Source organism: Primulina tabacum, chromosome 6 (assembly GCF_025594145.1).
Source record: "Primulina tabacum isolate GXHZ01 chromosome 6, ASM2559414v2, whole genome shotgun sequence".
NCBI classification, from domain to species: Eukaryota; Viridiplantae; Streptophyta; class Magnoliopsida; order Lamiales; family Gesneriaceae; genus Primulina; species Primulina tabacum.
In genome coordinates, this window is record NC_134555.1 from 40,154,484 (window position 1) to 40,178,071 (window position 23,588).

Genomic DNA, 23,588 nt, shown 5'->3' on the forward strand with positions numbered 1-23,588 from the left:
ATACATAAGCCCACTTACTGTAATTTGCTGGAGTTTCGGTTGAAGTCTACTGAAAATCTGGTTGCCTCGCTACTGGTTTTTACAGTTCGAAAATACACTCTCTTAGCTAAATTTTCAAGTGATAACTCAAGAATTGTGTAACAACAATCTAAGAGACTTGAGAATGTTATTTATAGGCCAAATTCTGACTGTTAGCCTCCGTATTAATGACCATAATCTACCATTAACAGCCTCTATTCCATGTTAATGCTTCAGTTACAAGTCTAAGCTGAATCAGTAACTGTCTGCTGGAATATCGTTCTTCTGCTGCTGGATTTTATCTGTTGTCTGCTGCTGGATTCTAATCTGCTGGAAAAGTATCAGCTTCCGAAATATTATCTTCTGCTGGAAATTTTGCATTGCTACTGAAATGCTGAAAATGCTGGAAATTCGGGTTCTCACAAAAGTGTTGCTGAAGCTACACCTCGTGCACCAGTCAAGAAAGCCAGGACCACCAAAACCGAACCAATCTCAACGCCAAGCAAACTTGCACCATTGCATGCTGAGACGGAGAAAAAGCAGGAGATCAAAGCTCAGCAAACTTGCACCATTGCGTGCTGATGTCAATACAACTACTGCCGAGACAATTGACAAGGGATATTTTGCTGATGTGTTCTCAAAGCCAAAATTGGTCAGTCGTAAGGTTTTCAAGCCCAAGGAGAAGAGGCAGGACATCAAAGGCTCAGCAAACTTGCACCATTGCGTGCTTAGAAGGAAAAGTGGCAGGAGATCAAAGCTCAGAAAACTGATATTTCATTTCCCTAAACTGATGTCAATACAGCTATTGCCGAGACAACTGACAAGGGAAACTTTGCTGATGTTCCCAAAGCCAAAATTGGTAAGTCTTCCCAAGCCTGAGAGGAAGTTGATCATACATCAAAGTGATACTGAAGCTAAACCTCCTCCACCAGTCAAGAAAGCCAATGACCACCAAAACCAAACCAATCTCGACGCCATGCAAACTTGTACCAATGTATGCTGAGAAGGAGAATAGGAAGGAGATCAAAGCCCAGCGAACTTGCACCATTGCATGCTGAGAAGGAAATAAAGCAGGAGATCAAAGCTCAGAAAACTGATCCATCAGTGCCCAAAACTGATGTCAATATAGCTACTGCCGCGACAACTGACAACGGAGATTTTGCTGATGTTACCAAAGCGAAAATTCAGGCCCAAGCCTCAGAGGAAATTGATCATACATCAAAGTCATACTGACGCTACACCACCTCCATCAATCAAGAAAGCCAGGACCACCACAACCAAAGCAATCTCAACGCAAGCAAACTTGCACCTGCATGCTGAGAAGGAAAAAAGACAGGAGATCAAAGCTCAGAAAACTTATCCATCATTGCCCAAAACCGATGTCAATACAGCTACTGCCGAGACAACTGACAAGGAGATTTTGCTGATGTTCCCAAAGCCAGAATTGGTCAATCTTGAGGCTGGAAAGTGGAAGTTGATCATACATACATCAAAGTGATACTGAAGCTACACCTCCTTTAGCAGTCAAGGAAGCCAGATCACCAAAACCAAACCAATCTAAACTAGAGGCAAACTTGCACCATTGCATGCTGAGAAGGAGAAGAGGCCGGACATTCAAGCTCCGCGAACTTGCACCATTGCATGCTGAGAAGGAAAAGAAGGCAGAAGATCAAAGCTCAGAGCAGAACCAATCCATCATTGCGAAAACTGATGTCAATACAGCTACTGCCGAGACAACTGACAAGGGAGATTTTGCTGATGTTCCCATAGCAAAATTGATCAGTCTTAAGGCTTTAATGCCCAAGGCGTAAGAGGAAGTCGATCATACATTAAAGTGATACTTAAGGCTTTCAAGCCCAAGAGTAAGAGGAAGTTGATCATACATTAAAGTGATACTGAAGCTACACCTCTTCTTCAGGTCAAGAAAGCCAGGACCACCAAAACCGAGCCAATCTCAACGCCAAGCAAACTTGCACCATTGCATGCTGAGTTGGAGAAAAGGCATGAGATCAAAACTTAGCAAACTTGCACCCATTGCATCCTGGGAAGTAAAAGAGGCAGAAGATCAAAGCTCAGAGAACTGATCCATCAGTTCCCAAAACTGTGTGAATACTGCTACTGCCGAGACAAATGACAAGGGAGATTTTGCTGATGTTCCCAAAGCCAAAATTGGTCAGTCTTAAGGCTTTCAAGCCCAAGCGTAAGAGGAAGTTGATCATACATCAAAGTGATACTGAAGCTACACCTCCTCCACCAGTCAAGAAAGTCGGGACCACAAAAACCGAGCCAATTTCAACGCCCAAAAAACTCGCACCATTGCATGCTTAGCAGGAGAAGAGGCTGGAGATCAAAGCTCAGCAAACTTCCACCATTGCATGCTGAGAAGGAGAAGTAGTAGAAGATCAGAGCTCTGAAAACTGATCCGTCATTGCCCTAAACTGATGTCAATACATTTACTGCCAAGACAACTGACAAGGGAGACTTTGCTGATGTTACCAAAGCCAAAATTGGTCAGTCTTAAGGCTTTAAAGCCCATGCCTGAGAAGAAGTTGATCATACATCAAAGTGATACTGAAGCTTCACTCCACCAGTCAAGAAAGCCAGGACCACCAAAACAAAACCAATCTCAACGCCAAGCAAACTTTGCACCATTGCATGCTGTGAAGGTAAATATGCAGGAGATCAAAGCCCAACGAACTTGCACCATTGCATGCTGAGAAAGAAAAGAGGCAGGAGATCAAAGCTCAGAAAACTGATCCATCACTGCCCAAACTGATGTCAATACAGCTACTGTCGCGACAACTGACAAAGGATATTTTGCTGAAGTTCTCGAAGCCAAAAATGGTCAGTATTAAGGCTTTCAAGCCCAAGTCCTCAAAGGAAATTGATCATTTGCACCTTTGCATGCTGAGAAGGAAAAAAGACAGGAGATCAAAGCTCATAAATTGATCCATCATTGCCCAAAACGGACGCCAATACAACTACTGCCGAGACAACTGACTATGAAGATTTTGCTGATGTTCCCAAAGCCAGAATTTGTCAATCTTATGGCTTTCAAGCCCAAGCCTAAGAGGAAGTTGATCATTCATCAAAGTGATGCTGAAGCTACACCTTCCTCCAGCAGTCAAGAAACCCAGACCACCAAAACCAAACCAATCTCAACTCCAAGCAAACTTGCACCATTGCATGCTGAGAAGGAGAAGAGGCAGGACATTAAAGCTCGGCAAACTTGCACCATTGCATGCTGAGAAGGTAAAGAGGCAGAAGATCAAAGCTCAGAGAACTGATCCATTATTGTCCAAAACTGATGTCAATACAGCTACTGCTGAGACAACTGACAAAGGAGATTTTGCTGATGTTCCCAAAGCAGTCAAGACCACCAAAACCGAACCAATCTCATCGCCAAGCAAAAATTCACCATTGCATGCTAAGAAGAAGAAGAGGTAGAAGATCAAAGCTCATCAAACTTGCACCATTGCATGCTGAGAAGGAAAAGAGGCTAGAAGATCAAAGCTCGGAGAACTGATCCATCATTGCCCAAAACTCATGTCAATACAATTATTGCCGAGACAACAGACAAGGGAGATTTTGCTGATGTTCCCATAGCCAAAATTGGTCAGACTTAAGGCTTTCAACCCCAAGCCTTTGAGGAAGTTGATCTTGCATCAAAGTTATCTGAACCTACACCTTCTCCACCAATCAAGAAAGCCTAGGACCACCAAAATCGAACCTATCTCAATGCCAAACAAACTTGCACCGTTGCATGCTTAGAAGGAGAAGAGGCATGAGATTAAAGTTCAGCAAACTTGCACCATTGCGTGCTGAGAAGTAGAAGTGGCAGGAGATCAAAGCTCAGAAAACTGATCCATCATTGCCCTAAACTGATGTCAATATAGTTGTTGCCGAGACAACTGAAAAGAGAGACTTTGCTGATGTCCCAAAGCCAAAATTGGTCGGTCTTAAGGCTTTAAAGCCCAAGCCTGAGAGGAAGTTGATCATACATCCTCCTCCACCAGTCAAGAAAGCCAAGACCACCAAAACCAAACCAATCTCAACGCCAAGCAAACTTTTGCACCATTACATGCTGAGAAGGAGAATAGGCAGGAGATCGAAGCCCAGCGAACTTGCACCATTGCATGCTGAGAATAAAAAGAGGCAGGAGATCAAAGCTCAGAAAACTGATCCATCCCTAGTCAAAACTGATGTCAATACAGCTACTGCCGCGACAACCGACAAGGGAGATTTTGCTGATGTTCCCAAAGCTAAAATTGGTCAGTATTAAGGCTTTCAAGCCCAAGTCCGAGAGGAAGTTGATCATACATCAAAATGAGACTTAAGCTTCATCTCCTCCATCAGTCAAGAAAGCCAGGACCCCCACAACCAAAGCAATCTCAACGCCAAGCAAACTTGCACCTTTGCGTGCTGAGAAGGACTCAGAAAACTTATCCATCATTGCCCAAAACCGACGTCAGTACAGCTACTGCCGAGACAACTGACGAGGGAGATTTTGTTGATGTTCCCAAAAACTGACGTCAGTACATTGATTCTGGAGAGGTGTTCCGGCCAAGTGTTGCAACACTGGAGGCGACACCTAGCGGATTAACTTGTAACCAACGTCTTTCTTCCAAGAGTGTTGTCAACGACGTGTGATTTTCTTCTTGATTGGGTTCTTCCTCCTCATCAGATTCCTCGTCACTTAAGAAAACATTGAATCCTTTATTTTTGCGAAGGCTATGCGCACATTCATTCCCTACATTGCACAAAATCAAATCTTCTGGAATTAGATTGATTCGTACATTCATTCCTTTGCCAAATTTGTCCTTGTTTAGGAGACTTTTGATTTTTTTCCGGAGCTGTTAGACTAGAAAACTTAGATTGTTGTCCTGTCTTTTTTTGTCTTTGATTCTTTTTAAATAATCTCCAAATTTCTTTGTGATATAGGAGATAAGTCTTCACTTAAATCCGACTCATTGACTTCGTGTGAGTATTGAAGAAGATCATTTTTTAAATAATCTCCAAATTTCTTTGTGATATAGGAGATAAGAGTCTTCACATAAATCCGACTCATTGACTTCGTGTGACAATTGAATAAGATCATTGTATGAATCATTTGATACTTGGTAAGCAATTGTCTTACCTTTGTCCTTCTTCTGCATATCCATATTATATTCATATTGAAAGTGCATTGTCAGCTTATCAGATCTTCGAATGCAATTTGAGTTGTGTCTTTTGCTTTTTCAATTGCAGAGATCTTGATATTGAATCTTTCAAACAGAGATCTGAATACTCTGCTAACAAGACGTTTGTGCTTAGGGCGCTGTCATGACCAAAATCTCACCCCAGGTGCAAAATGACCATTTTGCCCCTGGAAACCCAAAAATTATCGTTTTAACCCTGGACCTCTAAAATCGACCCGAAGCTTACCAAACTCCTTAAAATATCCCAAAAATCTTTAAAAGCATCCCTAGACGTAAACCCGAGCTCATTTCATAACTTAACCGATTCGTTTTAAAACTTGAGCCGGGGTCCCGGTTTTAACCCGAATCGACTCGAAACTTAAACGAATCTTTCCCAACTTTTTAACATATCTTAAAAACACTATAAAGCTCCTAATAGTATAATATCAGCCCCAAAAACTCTCGGCTACTATTCCATAAAAAGCACAAAGCTCTCGGTCACCCCTTTTTTTGTGCAATCAAAAACCCACACATGTACAAATCATACGTATAACCCAAACGCAACTATCGCACCTTCTCCCTATCAAGCTATACCTCCAAGGACCGAGCTTCTCCCTCGTCCAAGTGCCTATGGTCCACTCCTAATCATCACACCAGACATTACAAGGACTGAGACATGGCTGGATTTGAGCCCATGCACAGCCGCAGCCCCTGCCCGACAGAGCTCGCACCAACCCAAGCCCCCAACTCTTGGCTCCCTCACCCCAAGTGCAGATCGCGGCTCCAGGCTTAAACGACAGTAGCTTACCCCTTCGTACAGCCCCTTACGAGCAAGAACAAGGCATCCCTTTGCACAAATCAATACACACGTGAGATGGAAGGAACTTTGCAACGTTTTTTTCATAAAAAGAATGAACAAAAATGCAAGCATGCATTAGATCATGACATACACGCTCAAACACATACATATCAATATACTAATGGCATATGTGATGAGAAAAAGAATGCAAGCGTGCCTGATGATTATTAGAACAACCGATCGAAGGACCCGAGACGTGGGAAAAGCTTGAGGTTGAAGGAAGAGAAGAACCGAAATTCCTTGCTGCAGCACTCACAAAGAGAATGACCGATTGGAGGGGGTAGGCGGCTGAGTGGAGTGATTAGGTTTAGTAGGAACGCTTAGGGAATAATTAGGTGCTATATATATAGTTTAAAATTAAATAAATGGGCCCTAATTTTAAAAAAAAGAATTAAAAGAGTTTTAAGCCCAATAAGCTTAAAAGTAGGTCCATTAAATCCAAACACACTCCCGTAAAATATTTCGTGTTGGAAAGATTTTGAAAATATCAGCCGAACTCTCAAAATATTTCTCGATTCGATAAAATTTGCTTATCGTTAAAAATAGAAATCCTGCGGGTAAAATACCCAATAAAATCTCATTTTTGAAAAATACCCTTAAAACACCTAATATTAATTTATAAAAATTAATCATGGAATAAAATAATTTTTCCTGATAATACTCCAGCTCCGTTTCTCGTTCGAGCGTGAAATGCATCTAGAAACCCTAATGCATAGGACTTTTAAAATTTCATGAATTAAGTCCTATCATGCATGAATTATGCATAATATGCATAAAAATAATTAAACATATAATTTAGAATAAAACCCTAGATTTCATGCATTCAGGTTACGTGATTTAAATTCATGGACCTTACAACTCTCCTCCCCTTAAACTAAATTTCGTCCTCGAAATTTAGAACGTACCGAATAACTCCGGGTAGCGACTCCTCATCTCGGTCTTTGTCTCTGTCTCTGTCTCCCACGTGGTCTCCTCTTCAGAATGATTCAGCCACTTGACTTTGACCATCTGGATCACTTTATTCCGGAGTCTCTTCTCCTGCCTGTCCAGTATCTGGGTGGGTTTCTCCTCAAATGATAGGTGAGGTGCGGTGTCAGCTGAAGTGGGTCGTAGTTAAGCACATGTGAAGGATTCGACATGTACTTACCGCCAGATTCGGCGGTAAAGCAACCCTGTAAGCGAGTGTCCCAACTCTCTCTAGGATCTCAAATGGTCCGATGAATCTAGGGTTGAGCTTGCCCTTCTTCCCGAACCTCATCACAACTTTCATCGGTGCGACCTTCACAAACACATGATCCCCTACTGCGAACTCAAGATTTCGCCATCTTTGATCAGCATAACTCTTCTGACGGCTAACTCAAAATCTCGCTGTCTCTGATCAGCATAACTCTTCTGACGGCTCTATACAGTCTTCATCCTGTCTCTAATCCTAGCCACTAGATCTACTGTCTGTCTGACAATATCCGGACCCAACTCTGCTCGCTCACCTACCTCATCCCAATAAACTGGCGACCTACACTTCCTCCCGTACAGTGCCTCGTATGGAGTCATGCCTATCGATGCCTGATAACTGTTGTATGTGAACTCCATAAGAGGTAACTTCGGCTCCCAGCTGTCCTGGAAGTCGATCATGCAAGCTCGGAGTAGGTCCTCCAGAATCTGAATCACCCTCTCTGACTGTCCGTCTGTCTGAGGATGGAAGGACAGTACTGAACAATAGCTTCATACCCAACGCCTGGTGAAGACTCTTCCAGAATGCAGACGTGAACCTCGGATCCCTGTCTGACACTATGGACACTGGAATCCCGTGCAGTCTGACTATCTCTCTGATGTACAGCTCTGCGTACTGAGTCATGGTGAACGTCTTCCTGATCGGTAAGAAATGAGCTGCCTTAGTGAGCCGATCAACAATCACCCAAATGGCATTGTATCCCCCAGTAGTCCTCGGAAGCCCTGTCACGAAGTCCATAGTAATATTCTGCAATTTCCATTTGGGAATAGGGAGTGGTCTCAGCTTCCCCTGCAGGTCTCTGATGCTCTCGCTTCATGCCCGGCCACCAGTAAAGAGTATGTAAATCCTTATACATCTTCTTACTCCCTGGATGGATGGAGTACGGGGTGCTGTGGGCCTCGCTCAAGATATCTGCTCGAAGGGAATCACTGTCAGGAACCCATAGGCGGTCCATATATCTGACTATGCCGTCCACAACTGTATACAGTCTCTGGCCCTTAGCCTCGTCCCTCTGTCTCCACTTCTGTAACTGCTCATCAGAAGTCTGCCCTGCTCGAATTCTGTCTCTCAGAGTCGGCTGCACTGTCAGAGTAGCTGCACTGTCAGAGTGGCAAGATTCGGGGCCTCGCCCCTGGCATAAACTGCAAGCTCAAATCTCCGAATCTCAGCCTGTAGCGGTCTCTGCACTGACAGATGGGCAATCACTGGGTGCTTCCTGCTCAGAGCGTCTGCAACTACATTAGCCTTACCCGGATGGTAGATAATGTCACAATCGTAATCCTTCACCAGCTCGAGCCATCTCCTCTGTCGCATGTTCAGTTCTTTCTGAGTAAAGAAGTACTTCAGGCTCTTATGATCTGTGAAGATCCTGCACTTCTCCCCATACAGATAGTGTCTCCAGATCTTCAGGGCAAAACCACTGCTGCTAGCTCGAGGTCATGAGTCGGATAATTATTCTCATGAACCTTCAGCTGTCTGGACGCATAAGCTATCATTCTGTCCTGCTGCATCAGCAGCACGCCCAACCCAAGCTTAGATGCATCTGTATAAACCACGAACTCCCCTTGCCCTAATGGCATAGCTAGCACTGGTGCTGTGGTCAAGGCCTGCTTCAACCTGTCAAAACTCTCCTGACACTCAGATCCCCAGATGAACTTGGCATTCTTTTTCGTCAAGACGGTCATAGGTACCGCAATAGAAGAGAAGCCATGAATGAACTTCCTGTAATAACCTGCCAGTCCCAAGAAGCTACAGATCTCTGTCACACTCTTCGGAACTGGCCAATCTTTGACTGCCTCTACTTTGCTAGGTTCGACCTCTATGCTATCTTGAGATACAATGTGGCCCAATAATGCCACCCTGTCAAGCCAGAACTCACACTTACTGAAATTGGCATACAGTCGTCTATCATGTGGAGTCTGCAATACCGTCCTCACGTGATCACTGTGCTCCTCCCTAGTCTTCGAATAGATTCAGAATGTCGTCAATGAAGACTATGACGAACTGATCCAAAAATGGCTGAAACACACGATTCATGAGATCCATGAAGATCGCTGGCGCGTTCGTCAAACCGAAAGACATCACCAAGAACTCATAGTGCCCATAACGTGTCCGGAAAGCTGTCTTATGCACATCTGACTCTCTCACTTTTAGCTGATGGTATCCGGATCGAAGGTCTATCTTGGATAACAGTGAGGCTCCCTGAAGCTGATCAAATAAGTCCTCGATCCTAGGCAACGGATACTTATTCTTAACTGTGACCCTGTTCAGCTCTCTGTAGTCAATACACAGTCGCATGCTGTCATCCTTCTTCTTAACAAAAAGAACTGGTGTGCCCTGGGGAGAAAAACTAGGGCGAATGAAACCCTTGTCTAGTAGATTCTGAATCTGATCCTTAAGCTCCTTCATCTCTGCAGGCGCTAACCGGTAGGGTGCCTTAGATATCGGCACTGTCCCTGGCATGAGCTCAATAGAGAAGTCCACATCTCTGTCTGGTGGAATGCCTGCAACATCGTCAGGGAACACACTGGAGAACTCACTGACTACATCCCCACATCCTCCAGCCTCTGACTATCTGGCTCTGACACTGACATGTTGCTGGCTAAGAACGCCTGGCAGCCTCTCCTGATAAGCTTCCTCGCACACATGCAGGAAATGACGTGCGGGAACGCTGATGTCTAGGTGCCTAAAAAACAAACGGCTTCCTACTGGGCGGTCTGACAGAAACTGACCTCTGTCGAAAATCTATGACTGCTCCATGAGAAGAGAGCCAGTCCATACCCAAAATGATGTCGAACTCCGGCAATCGTAGCACTATCAAATCTGCGTGAACCGAATACTTCTGTAACCGAAGCTCCAATCTCCTCACTATCTGGGAAGGTGAACATCTGGGTCCCCAGACGGGATCGATACTCTGAAACCCAAATCCATCGCTATTGGTATGATTCCTAGTCGCTTCACGAAAGATTCGGATATAAACGAATGTGTACCCCCTGAATCTAGCAATGCATGCGTGGCTATGTTAGGATAGGCAATTTATTAGAGTTCTGGTTGTTATTCCTTTTCTTATCCTGTTATTGTTTTATTTTCCTTGATTTCCTCCTTGATTGTTAGGAGGTTTGTTAGTTGTTGAGTTTGTTCCTAGTTTTATGCTAGGTTTTAGTTTCTATCTGTTCTCAAATGTACTATATATGCTAGGGTTGATGATCAATAAAGTATGTGAATTTTATTCCTAAAACTTACATGGTATCAGAGCCAGGTTCCTAACCTCTCATGGCCGCCAACAAAGGAATAAATTTTGGCTCGTTTGGGCTATTCTCTGAATCAAAGGCAACCTCTAGAATTTCTACCTCATCCTCTCTCACGACATGACACCTACCTCGATACAAATTACTGTCCATCGTCTAAATGGGCAGAATTTCTTGGAGTTGTCACAGTCCGTAAAACTTGCAATTGATGGGCGTGGAAAACTGGGGTATTTGACTGGAGAGGCAGAGAAACCGGCTGAGACAGAGTCAACATACAAAACATGGAGATCAAAAAACTCTCTTGTGATGGCGTGGCTTCTCAACTCCATGGACACCTCAATCGCTAGACCATATATGTTCATGAAGACTGCGAAAGATGTGTGGGACTCTGTAAAAGAGACATACTCAGACTCCGAGAATTCATCTCAGATATTCGAGTTGAAGGCAAAACTCTGGAATCTGAAACAGGGTGATCGTGAGGTAACCATTTACTACAATGAGATGGCGGCTTTGTGGCAAGAGCTGGATCAACACTACGATGATGTCTGGGCCAGCAAGGATGATTATGCGAGACAAAAGAAGAGAGAGGAGAATGATCGGGTATACATGTTTTTGGCTGGAATGAATCAAAATCTCGATGAAGTTAAAGGGCGAATACTTGGAAGAAAACCACTTCCGTCGATCAGAGAGGTTTTCTCTGAAATTCGCCAAGAAGAGAGCAGGAAGAAGGTGATGCATAGCCAGGCCGAGAACAATATTGGCCCGGTGAGTGATAACTCAGCCTTGGTATCTCGAGACTCGGACTCAACTCCGAATACTGATAAGAAGAAGAAGCCCTGGTGTGACCACTGCCAGAAAGCCTGGCATACTCGAGAAACTTGCTTGTAAGCTTCACGGAAAGCCACCTGGTTGGAAGAAACGGTCTGAGAAGGCGCTACAAACGGTGACTGAGATTTCTCAAGGAACTCCAATCAACTCTGGACAGTTTTCATTCACTCAGGACCAAGTAGATCAACTTGTTAGGTTACTCCGAACCTCAAATCCAACCCCATCTTCCACCAACTGTTCTGTCGCACAAAATGGTAAACGTCCTATTGTTTCTCTCATGTGTTCTAAACCCGAATGTACCTGGATCATAGATTCAGGTGCAACCGATCACATGACTGGTTCATCTTCTTTTTTCTCCATTTACAAACCGTGTGCAGGTAATAGAAGAGTTAGGAATTGCAGATGGTTCCTTCAACCCGATTGTAGGAATAGGAGACATCAAACTCTCACCATCTCTTACCCTTTCAAATGTTCTCCATGTTCCTAAATTGTCTTGTAACCTTGTATCTATTAGCAAGCTAACTCAAGATCTTAAGTGTCAAGCTAAGTTTTCAAACTCTCATTGTGTTTTTCAGGAGGTGGACTCGGGGAAGATGATTGGCAATGCTAGGGAATATGGTGGACTCTACTTCCTTGATGGGGAAATCGACTCTTGTAAAGTTGCTCAAGCATTCTCTGGTTTGGAGACTACCTCTATTGATCTGAATAATGAAGTCTATTTATGGCATTATCGTTTAGGACACCCGAGTTTCTTTTATATGCAAAAGTTGTTTCCAAAGTTGTTTCTGAATAAAAATCCTTCATTGTTTAAATGTGAAATTTGTGCTCTAGCTAAACATCATAGATCTGTGTATCAACCAAAAATGTATCAACCTAGTAGACCCTTCTCACTAATCCATAGTGATGTTTGGGGTCCTTCTAGTGTTACAGGTCTTCTCGGAAAAAAATGGTTTGTCACTTTCATAGATGATCACTAACGTGCTTGTTGGGTTTTTTTATTGAAAGAAAAATCTGAGGTTGAAGCGATTTTTAAAACTTTCCACAACATGATTGTCAATCAATTTCAAACAAATATCCAAATGATAAGAAAATGACAATGGAGGGGAATATTTTAAAGAGACCTTAGGCAAATATTTTAAGGAGCATGGTATCCTCCAACAGAGCTCATGCACTGATACTCCACAACAGAATGGTGTGGCTGAGAGAAAAAATAGGCACATATTAGAAGTCACCAGAGCACTTATGTTCTCTAATCAGGTCCCGAAATATTTGTGGAGCGAAGCAGTTCTAACAGCAGTCTATTTAATTAATAGATTACCATCCAAAGTCCTCAGTTTTAAAACTCCACTGGGTATTCTCAAAGACATTTTTCCAAACTCGAAATTGTTCTCTTCTTCTCTACCTCTGCGAATGTTTGGATGTACTGTTTTTGTGAGAAATCTTGATCGAAAAATGAGTAAATTAGATCCTAGGGCTAAAAAATGTGTTTTTGTTGGCTACGGTTCCACTCAAAAAGGGTACAAATGTTTTGATCCAACTTCAAAAAAACTGTATGTGTCTTTTGATGTTTCTTTTTTTGAAGAAATACCGTTTTTTGGGTCTCATCTTCAAGGGGAGATAAGGACTAGTGAAGATGATGGTTTAAGTTTTTTGTCGCCTCCTTCGGTTTTATAAATGAAAATACTAAAAGCCCTAATATTTCTATTGAATTAACTCCCAAAAATAAGGAAACTATCCCTGAATTACATGAGGACTTGGTTGTTATACCAGCAAGTCCTAAAATTGTGGGAAACATTGACCACATAAATGTGGACTACTCAAAAATTTCGCATAATAAAGAATCTAGTCCTACTAGCCCAAGTATTCCTCAATCTTCACCAATTGATAAAGGTAGTACTCAAAGAGGAAAATTCTATGAGCAAGTCTACCGGCGAAGGGTTTCACATCAAGGAGGGAGAGACATCATATCTCAACTTGACCATGAGTCCAACTCAGAGCCATCTTCTGAAGGTAAGTTCCCTACCCCTCTGGATCTCCCAATTGCCCTACGAAAAGAAAGAAGATCTTGGTGCACTAGAGAAAAATCAGACTTGGGTTCTTGAGAAGCTGCCTGTGGGGAAGTCTACCGTTGGGTGTAAATGGGTATTTACACCAAAATTTAATGCAGAGGGGATACTTGAAAGACACAAGGCACGCCTTGTGGCCAAGGGCTTCACACAAACATACGGCATCGATTATTCAGAGACCTTTGCACCTGTTGCAATGATGAATACTATCCAGGTGCTGCTGTCCATTGCTGTAAATTTGGACTGGCCTCTTCAACAACTCGACGTGAAAAACGCCTTCCTAAATGGAGTGTTAGAGGAAGAAGTCTTCATGGATCCTCCTCCCGGATTTGAAAGTACATGTGGTAAGAAAGTATGTAGGTTGAAGAAGGCTCTATACGGTCTCAAGCAGTCTCCAAGAGCCTGGTTTGGAAGATTTACCCAATTTGTGTTGAAACAAGGCCTATGTGCAGGGGCAATCCGATCACACTATGTTCACAAAGTTCTCGGGATCGAAAGTCTCGGTTTTGATTGTCTATGTGGATGACATTATTCTCACAGGTGATAATATTGAGGAGATGAGTTCGTTGAAGGAAAAACTATCAAAGGAATTCGAGATCAAAGATCTAGGTGGGCTTCGGTATTTTCTAGCTATGGAGTTTGCTCGGTCGAGCAAGGGGCTGGCTGTTTCCCAACGCAAATACATCATGGATTTGCTAAGAGAGACAGGCATGAGCGACTGTAAACCCGCTGAGACTCCAATAGATGCAAATAAAAAACTCGGGGAGACCACCACTCAGAATGCCGCAGATGTGCATCAGTATCAGAGACTTGTAGGTAAATTGATTTATCTATCTCACACTCGACCAGACATAGCATTCGCTATGAGCCTAGTGAGTCAGTTTATGCACGCTTCCTCTAGAGACCATCTTGAAGCGGTTAACAGAATCCTAAGGTACCTAAAGGGGTGTCCAGGAAAGGGCTTATGTTTCAAGAAGAGTGATAGCAAGAAGTTGGAAGTTTACACAGATGCTGATTGGGCTGGGTCCATTACTGACAGGAAATCAACTTCGGGCTACTGTACTTTCTTGTGGGCGAACCTCGTCACATGGAGGAGTAAGAAACAGAATGTTGTAGCGCGTAGCAGTACCGAGGCCGAGTTTAGAGCTATGGCTAATGGGATATGTGAGGCTATTTGGGTTCAACGAGTGTTACAGGACCTGAGAATTGAGGCTACTCTTCCGATTAGACTGTATTGTGACAATAAGGCAGCAATTAGCATAGCTCATAATCCGGTTCAGCACGATCGGACTAAACACATTGAAGTGGATCGACACTTCATAAAACAAAAGCTAGATAATGGGCTGTTTTGTACTCCATATGTTCTATCAACCGAGCAAGCTGCTGACATCTTCACCAAGGGATTATTTAGACCGATGTTTGAGAGTTGTATAAGCAAGTTGGGCATGATAGACATTTATGCACCAACTTGAGGGGGAGTGTTAGGATAGGCAATTTATTAGAGTTCTGGTTGTTATTCCTTTTCTTATCCTGTTATTGTTTTATTTTCCTTGATTTCCTCCCTGATTGTTAGGAGGTTTGTTAGTTGTTGAGTTTATTCCTAGTTTTATGCTAGGTTTTAGTTTCTATCTGTTCTCAAATGTGCTATATATGCCAGGGTTGATGATCAATAAAGTATGTGAATTTTATTCCTAAAACTTACAGGCTATACCTGCAATATGTATCCTCTCTGCTACAAAACATACCATCAAATCTAATAGAGTTGAACTTAAGGATCTCTTATCAGCAATTAACCCAAAATCCTCGAGAAACCACTGAATTAACACAATCATCATTCCCCAAATTTCGAAATTCAACCTCAGAAAAATCGATAATTGCAAATTAAACCCCTAAAAGTTCGAAGATTGCAAATTGGTCATTAGTTTACCCGCTATTACAATTGGGTTCCTAAAATTCACAGATCAAACGATTAAATTCTTAATTCCAATTAAGTAGAGCATGCATCCTAATTCATTCTATGTTATCAATCCCATCAGTAAATCATCAAGCAAGCATTAAACCCAAGCAATCATGCGAAAATTAAAACCTTAAACAAAATGATTACCGGTAATCAGTGTCGAGTCTGGCGCTGCCTCCGCCTCCATGGCATACATCACATAAGCCCGACCAGTAGTGGGGCCCTTGTTCCTAGGGCAATCCGCTGCTTTATGGCCCTCCTGACCGCATACAAAGCACTTGAAGGTTCCCCACCTGCACTCGCCGAAATGGAACCTGCTGCACTGAGGGCACGGCTGCCTATCATATGGCTTAGGCGCCAGGGAGGTCTCTGCTGCTGCTGCGTCCTCCTACTCTGCCTCGGCGGCCTCATAAATTGTTTCTTCTGTGGCTGAGCATTGGACTGGGCCTGATGCCACTTCCGCTGCATCTCAAAGTCTATGTCTCGCAGTGCCTGCTCTGCCTGAAAAGCGCGCCAGTGGCCTCATCATAACTCGTCGGTCTCATCAGCATGACGTCCCGGCGGAGAGTGGGTCTCAGTCCATCAAGGAAATGCCTCAGCTTCTGGGCGGCATCCCCTGCTATCATGGGCACGAAGTGGCAGCTCCTGTCAAACTTGCGGATGAACTCCGCCACTGATAAATCTGCCTGCCTGAGGCTCATTAACTCTCTTGTCAGGCGGCCCCTGACGTCATCTGGGAAATACTTCCCGAAGAACAATTTTCTGAATCTAGCCCACGTGAGTTCAGCCGCATCCACAGCATGTGCGGCTTCCTCCCACCAAAGGGACGCATCATCCCTCAGCATATAAATGGCGCACCTGGACCGGTCTCCATCCCTCATCTGGAGGTAATCGAAGTGAAGCTCCAGCGATCTGATCCACTCCTCAGCTACGAATGGATCTCTGGTACCCCCGAACTCCTGCGGGTTGAGCCTACGGAACTGTTCAAAAACATCCACCTGCGGTCTAGGAGCCTGCTGAACCTGCTCCAATAGTCTAGTCATACCCTCTAGGACTCGGGTAGCTGGGTCCCCTGGCAGCGGCGGTGGTGGAGGTCCTCTGCCACCCTCAGGGATTTCATCCACTCTGACCATCCTGGGTTTGCGTTTGGGAGGCATATCTGAATACAGTCCAATTAAAACGTAATCCATCATGCATTTTATCTAGTTTTTTCTAAAACAATAAACCTTAAAGCGTAAAAGCTGTTAAACATGTACAGTAAATCATGATGGCATGCAGGTGATAACAGTAAATCGATGAATCCATCTACGTATAACCACAGTACCGGGCGGCGAGGGACATCAGCGACAGCATTACCCGTCCACTGAGCCCGGGCCTCAGCTCATCATATCTCATATCATCGTATACATATACATCGTCAATCACAACCAAATTCCATCCTTCAAAAATAACATCATGATCACCACTTAATAAAAACATGCATAAATGTTACTTTTTCCTTAAAACCAAGCATGCAACGTATTTATCATTATTGCATAAAAATCGTAACCATGATGCATAACATTTAAAATATCATAAATTTGTGCTCAGGGTGCTGTCATGACCAAAATCTCACCCCGAGTGCAAAATGACCATTTTGCATTTGGAAACCCAAAAATTATCGTTTTGACCCTGGACCTCTAAAATTGACCCGAAGCTTACCAAACCCCTTAAAATATCCCAAAACATGTTTAAAAGCATCCCTAGACGTAAACTCGAGCTCAATTCATAACTTAACCGATTCGTTTTAAAACTTGGGCCGGGATCCCGGTTTTAACCCGAATCGACTCGAAACTTAAACGAATTTTTCCCATCTTTTTTGCATATCTTAAAAACACTATAAAGCTCCTAATACTATAATATCAGCCCCAAAAACTCTCGGCTATTATTCCTGAAAAAGCACAACGCTCTCGGTCACCCCTCTTTTTGTGCAATCAAAAACCCACACATGGCTCCCCCCCTTGAAATATTCGGTCCACCTCCTATCACCCATGTCGAGCCTTTAAATCTCATCCTTAAGCCCGTAAGGGACCTTCTAAACTAAGCCAAACCAAAGCAAAAGGTTGCTGTACAAATCATACGTAGAACCCGAACGCAACTATCGCACCTTCTCCCTATCAAGCTATACCTCCAAGGACCGAGCTTCTCCCTCGTCCAAGTGCCTATGGTCCACTCCTAATCATCACACCAGACATTACAAGGACTGAGACATGGCTGGTTCGAGCCCATGCACAGCCGCAGCCCCTGCCCGACAGAGCTCGCACCAACCCAAGCCCCAAACTCTCGGCTCCCTCACCCAAAGTGCAGATCGCGGCTCCAGGCTTAAACGACAGTAGCTTACCCCTTCGTACAGCCCCTTACGAGCAAGAACAAGGCATCCCTTTGCACAAATCAATACACACGTGAGATGGAAGGAACTTTGCAACGTTTTTTTCATAAAAAGAATGAACAAAAATGCAAGCATGCATTAGATCATGACATACACGCTCAAACACATACATATCAATATACTAATGGCATATGTGATGAGAAAAAGAATGAAAGCGTGCCTGATGATTATTAGAACAACCGATCGAAGGACCCGAGACGTGGGAAAAGCTTGAGGTTGAAGGAAGAGAAGAACCGAAATTCCTTGCTGCAGCACTCACAAAGAGAATGACCGATTGGAGGGGGTGGGCGGCTGAGTGGAATGATTAGGTTTAGTGGGAATGCTTAGGGAATAATTAGGTTCTAATTATATAGTTTAAGATTAAATAAATGAGCCCTAATTTTAAAAAAAGGAATTAAAAGAGTTTTAAGCCCAATAAGTTTAAAAGTAGGTCCATCAAATCCAAACACACTCCCGTAAAATATTTCGTGTTGGAAAGATTTTGAAAATATCAGTCGAACCCTCAAAAAATTCCCCGATTCAATAAAATTTGCGTATCGTTAAAAATAGAAATCATGCGGGTAAAATACCCAATAAAATCTCATTTTTGAAAAATATCCTTAAATACCTAATATTAATTTATAAAAATTAATCATGGAATAAAATAATTTTTCCTGATAATACTCCGGTCTCCGTTCCTCGTTCGAGCGTGAAATGCACCTAGAAACCCTAATGCATGAACTTTTAAAATTTCATGATTTAAATCCTATCATGCATGAAATATGCATAATATGCATAAAAATAATTAAACACATAATTTAGAATAAAACCCTAGATTTCATGCATTCAGGTTAAATGATTTGAATTTCTGAACCTTACACTAAATGATTCGTTAGCAATCTCTCTGAGGCGACAGTCATAGTCTTTTCCATCCTCAGATTTTCTAATTTAGTTGTTAGCATTCTCAATTTTGTCCTTCGCACACTTTCAGATCCTTCACAATGTTTTTGAATGATTTCCCACGCATCTTTAGCGATACATAATTTGCAACCAATTAAACATGTTTAGGTCAACTGAGGTAAAATTGGCATTCAGGGCCTTTGAATTGTGGTTCGAAACTTGTACTTCATCATGCTCTTTCATCTACGGACTTAATATATATTGTGATCTTGAACTTCCATTGACTATAGTTGGATCCATCGAAGATAGGCGGTCGCAGTGCTACGTTTGTAAGTGACGCGTCCATTAATTAGGCTGTTAAACAAAAAAAATAAGATCAACACTTAGTATATCAAAAGTAGTATCCGATACCACTTGTCGGGATTTCTATTTAACGTATGCTGTAAAAACATTGTGTATATCAGATATCAATGTTGTCACAGATGTTGTAACACCTAGTGACAACACGCAACGGAATAGTATATCACACAAATAAATAACTTAAACAAAAATAACTCAGAGATAATTATGCATAAGTATAATTATTTACGCGATGCCTCAGGGCAAAATAATAACTAGAAAAACAACTTGAGTTTACGCAAACCAACACAAGTGATTTTATGAAAATTATCTTCCTTAAGGAATCAAATTGCATCCTAAAAGAAATAATCAGATTAAAAACATATTTAAGGAACGCAAACAGCATGCCAAAACTGGAGCAACACGATCTTCAATCAGCACTTTCACAAGTGTTGTCTTCAAATGTCTCTAGCAATCACGGCAACACGTTGTTGCAACACTCTTCAGACGACGACACTCTTGTTAATCGAATTTTCTCTCTTGATCTCTCTCGTGCAAAAGCCTTTTTCAGCCACTAACTTCTCTTCTTTTTATAAACTCATTTTCTTCTAGAGTTTATCCCAAAAAAGAATCCTGCAAAATATGGAAACAAGATTTTTATCAGAAGTAAACTTTTTTGAACAGTAATATCATATCATGATAATCTTAACATAATCATTGAAGATCTAGAAAGGAAACACCCTTAATTAATTATTTCCAAAATCTTATCAATAAGGAAAAAATAATTTTAAGGAATAAATTATATATTGGAAATCAAGAATTATTTTTCCTTTCAGTTGTTATATGTCTCGAATGATCCCTCTACATATTGAGTATTTCCCAAAATACCCCTTTCATTCTCACCCAGATAAGGATGAAGAACACATTGAAGAATAAGAACAAAAAATTTTTTGGGGATGATTATGAAATCCCTGTGCCATCAAGATCAGTCTTTCATTTTCGTTATTTGAACTAAGTTGTAAAATGCTTTTGCTTTTGCATTCACATTCAATTTCATTTTGGAGTTTTCAGTTGTGAAGGAAAGATAATTTTTTGTTATTTATGAAATAGACTGGTTTGGTTTACAATGTGTTACGAGGCTTGTTGTTTTACGATCGTGTGATTGTTGAATAACGCCGGTGTCGACGTGCCTGGATCTCGGTGCGTGGCAAGCACAACAAAGAATGACGAAACATGTGAATGCTCGAAGGCGAGATGTATCATTTCAGGTGGGTCATATGGTTTCTTAAAGCTGCGGTCGCATAGGAAATAATCAGTGTGTCGTAGAGTGTTTCAGAAGTTAGCTCCTCGATGCTATGGTCCATTCAAAGTGTTGGGGAAGGTGGGCACATAGGCATACAAATTACAGCTGCCGGCAGAGTCTCAAATACATCCTGCGTTCCATGTGTCGTGGTTAAAAAAGCAGTGGGAGTGGGTCAACCATCACAGGAGTTACCAAGAGGATTAGAAACAAACTTTATCGTCGGATTTGAACCAAGCAAAGTGCTGTCTGTAAGGTACAAGAAAGCGGGCAACGACTCGAACAATCAGCCTACTGAAGAGGCAACATGGGAAGATGCAGCTGAGGTTTCAGTATTGTTAAGGGCCTGGAGGATCATCCAAAGCCCAACATAAAGTTTTTTACACTAGAAAGGCCAAGAGACCCATTTAGGATATCACGTGAGAAAGGAGAAATATCAGTGGCAAGAGGGGGGTATTGTTTAGGGGCCTGGAAGATCATCCAAAACCCAACATAAAGTTTGTTTACATAGAACCAGCCTAACACTTCCACTCCTAGTCCTAGCCAAAAGCTAGCCATAACAGAAAAACGACTGAATTTGAATTATCATGTTCCAGCTTTGCTTTACTTTAATGTTATTTTAGGATCAATTGTATCATAAAGTGGATAAAATTTCAGATCAAAGTGTTTAGTGTTTTTGTTCATATAAAGAGAACTTTGGTCTCACTTTGCTTTAACATTATTTTAGGCTGAATATGAATTAGCATGTTCCAGCTTGACAGGATTGGTTATGATTCATGATTTTAACATGTAGGATTGCTTATTCTGAAACGGAGATGTCCTCTTATTCTGGTAGGAAGAATCTGTTGGGTGACAATTATTCTGCTTACCATTTTTTGTTCCATACTTTTCAGTATCTAATCTTTAATTGACTAAAAATATGATGAATTTTTTTGAACATTCTTGTCATCTGACATCAGTTTCTTGAATTAATTCTCACACACACTCTTTTAGTTAATTTTTACATTATGTTGGAGGACATGGCGAAATTTTTTTTTCCTTTTTACTTTTACTCTATGGCCTGTCATCTTTTGTCAATGTTTTCATGTTGTGTTTCTGTGGCGCTCTTAGGTTGAACACGTGATAAGGGAACAAAATATTATGGCTGCAAATGAGTTGATTGAGCTTTTCTGTGAGCTTGTGGTGGCCAGACTTTCTATTATTGCAAAACAAAGGTGTCTTATCAAAGCTTAAGTTTGATATCCTTATAAATTAATGTTGTGTATATAACAAACTGAAAAATAATCCGGCTGTTTGAATATCTTTTATAGGGAATGCCCAGCCGATCTCAAGGAAGGGATATCAAGTTTAATATTTGCGGCCCCTCGATGCTCGGAGATTCCAGAACTGTTGTCTATCCGTGATGTTTTCCAGAAGAAATATGGGAAGGATTTTGTATCTGCGGCTACCGATTTAAGGCCCAATGCCGGCGTGAATCGCATGGTATAATTTCATTCCTATCCGTTAAAATGTAGCATCAGTGAAGTAGATATAACTCACTCATACGTATCAAGGAACAATTTTGCTGGACCTTTTCCAAATGAGAGGCCTTGCTTAGTGTTTTTGCCTTCTGCTGCAGCTTATTGAAAAGCTATCTGTTAAGACCCCAGCTGGTGAAATAAAATTGAAAGTTTTGAAGGAAATTGCGAAGGAATACCAGGTTGAGTGGGACACAACAGAATCCGAGACAGAGTTATTGAAGCCCCCGGAAGAGCGTATCGTATACCTCTCACTCTCTTAACACATGCACTCACAGTTCTGTCTCTGTGCAAAACTGACTGTACATGAGTATTATCGGATAGGACTAAGTCTATATGAGACCTATTATATCTAGAATGATAATTGTGTAATATTGTGTCCGATTTTTTACTACTTGCTTTTTATTAGGAAGGACCTGTCAATTTTGCAAGTGCTACCAGTTTACCTGTAAAATCAGTTTCGAAGCGGGCTTCCGAATCAAATCATACAGCTGGCTGGTAATTACTTAAATTTGTAAATATCCTGCAACTTATGTTATATTGAAAGTGTTTTTTAGAAAAAGATCTGGCAGATTCTTCCATTTTCACCATAAAAATCTATATTCTTGTTCAGTGAACCAATCAATGTCACATGTTTTAAAGACTTGGCATCTGCTGCGGAAGCGGCTGCAGAAAAAGCACTGGCTGCTGCTGAAGCGGCGGCCGACCTAGCCTACAAAGGAGCAAAGATGACTGGCACGCATAAGAATCTGAATGAGGCTAACTTTCACACTAAATCTTTTAATTTCACTGGGTACTTTCTGCCAAATAGTTTGCCTGCTTTGCAAGGTTTGTCTGATCGGTTTGATGATCAGATAAGGAACAAGACAAATGGTTCTGAGTATTCTTGTTCTGTTAGAGTACAAGACAAGCGATGTGGTGACGATGCTAGAAAGATCCTCAGAAGACGAAGCTACAACTGTCAGACAGCACCAAGTTCTGATATCAAGTTTGACGAATCAGACCGTGATGATGAAGATATTGAGATGGAAAATGCAGCAAGAGATATTGACACGAGGAAATTATACAGAAGGCTCAGCTACAATGTTCGATCTACTGCACGTTCTGATATCAAATTCGATGAATCTGATTATGAAGTCAACTCAGAGGAGATGGACATGCCTACTAGGGGGGATATGAACAACCTCCACCTAACCGCCAGGCTCCACAAGCTCCAGTTGCTCGAGCTCATCCAAAACTACCTGATTATGATGCCCTTACTGCTCGTTTTGAAGCTCTGAAACATCACAAGTCACAAACCTGAACAGCTGTTTCTGATGATGCCTTTTGTAGTCTGCATGCATATATATGGATGGTATTGTATACATCATAATGTCGTGAAGCAAAGATTCATATTAATTCATGTTAAAATAATTGCAGTATGCAAATATATCGAGTCTGCTATAAATTTTGCTGGGATTTCAAATAAATTAGAGTTGGTTAAATATCCGCACACAACTTGTGTTTTCGGACACGACAAGGTGTTGTAATATCAATGAGAATCAGGGTATCTCAAATCATTTCTGTATGGCATTGATGCATCGACCACACAGTCTTAAACTCGAAATGTTGTGTTTGTTGGATCTCGGTTTTCTATACGCCCAAACGCAGCGGAAGTTTTAAATTTTTTTTTTTTATTTTGACAATCAAAATATATTTTGATTTGGGCGCTCGTATGATTTTAACAAAAACATTCATAGGG

The 23,588-nt window shown here is 41.9% G+C and overlaps 1 protein-coding gene and 1 pseudogene across 1 annotated transcript; both read left to right on the forward strand.

The window, feature by feature from the left end:
* The window catches only part of LOC142548214 (uncharacterized), a 40,056-nt pseudogene extending 16,713 nt beyond the window's left edge, over window positions 1-23,343 (forward strand).
* On the forward strand, window positions 10,352-13,420 carry LOC142549521 (uncharacterized). Its single transcript, XM_075658503.1, has 2 exons — window positions 10,352-11,615; window positions 11,937-13,420. The coding sequence occupies exon 1, from the start codon at window positions 10,654-10,656 to the stop codon at window positions 11,419-11,421; it is 768 nt and encodes a 255-aa protein (XP_075514618.1). The 5' UTR covers window positions 10,352-10,653; the 3' UTR covers window positions 11,422-11,615; window positions 11,937-13,420.
* Window positions 23,344-23,588: the final 245 nt, after the last annotated feature.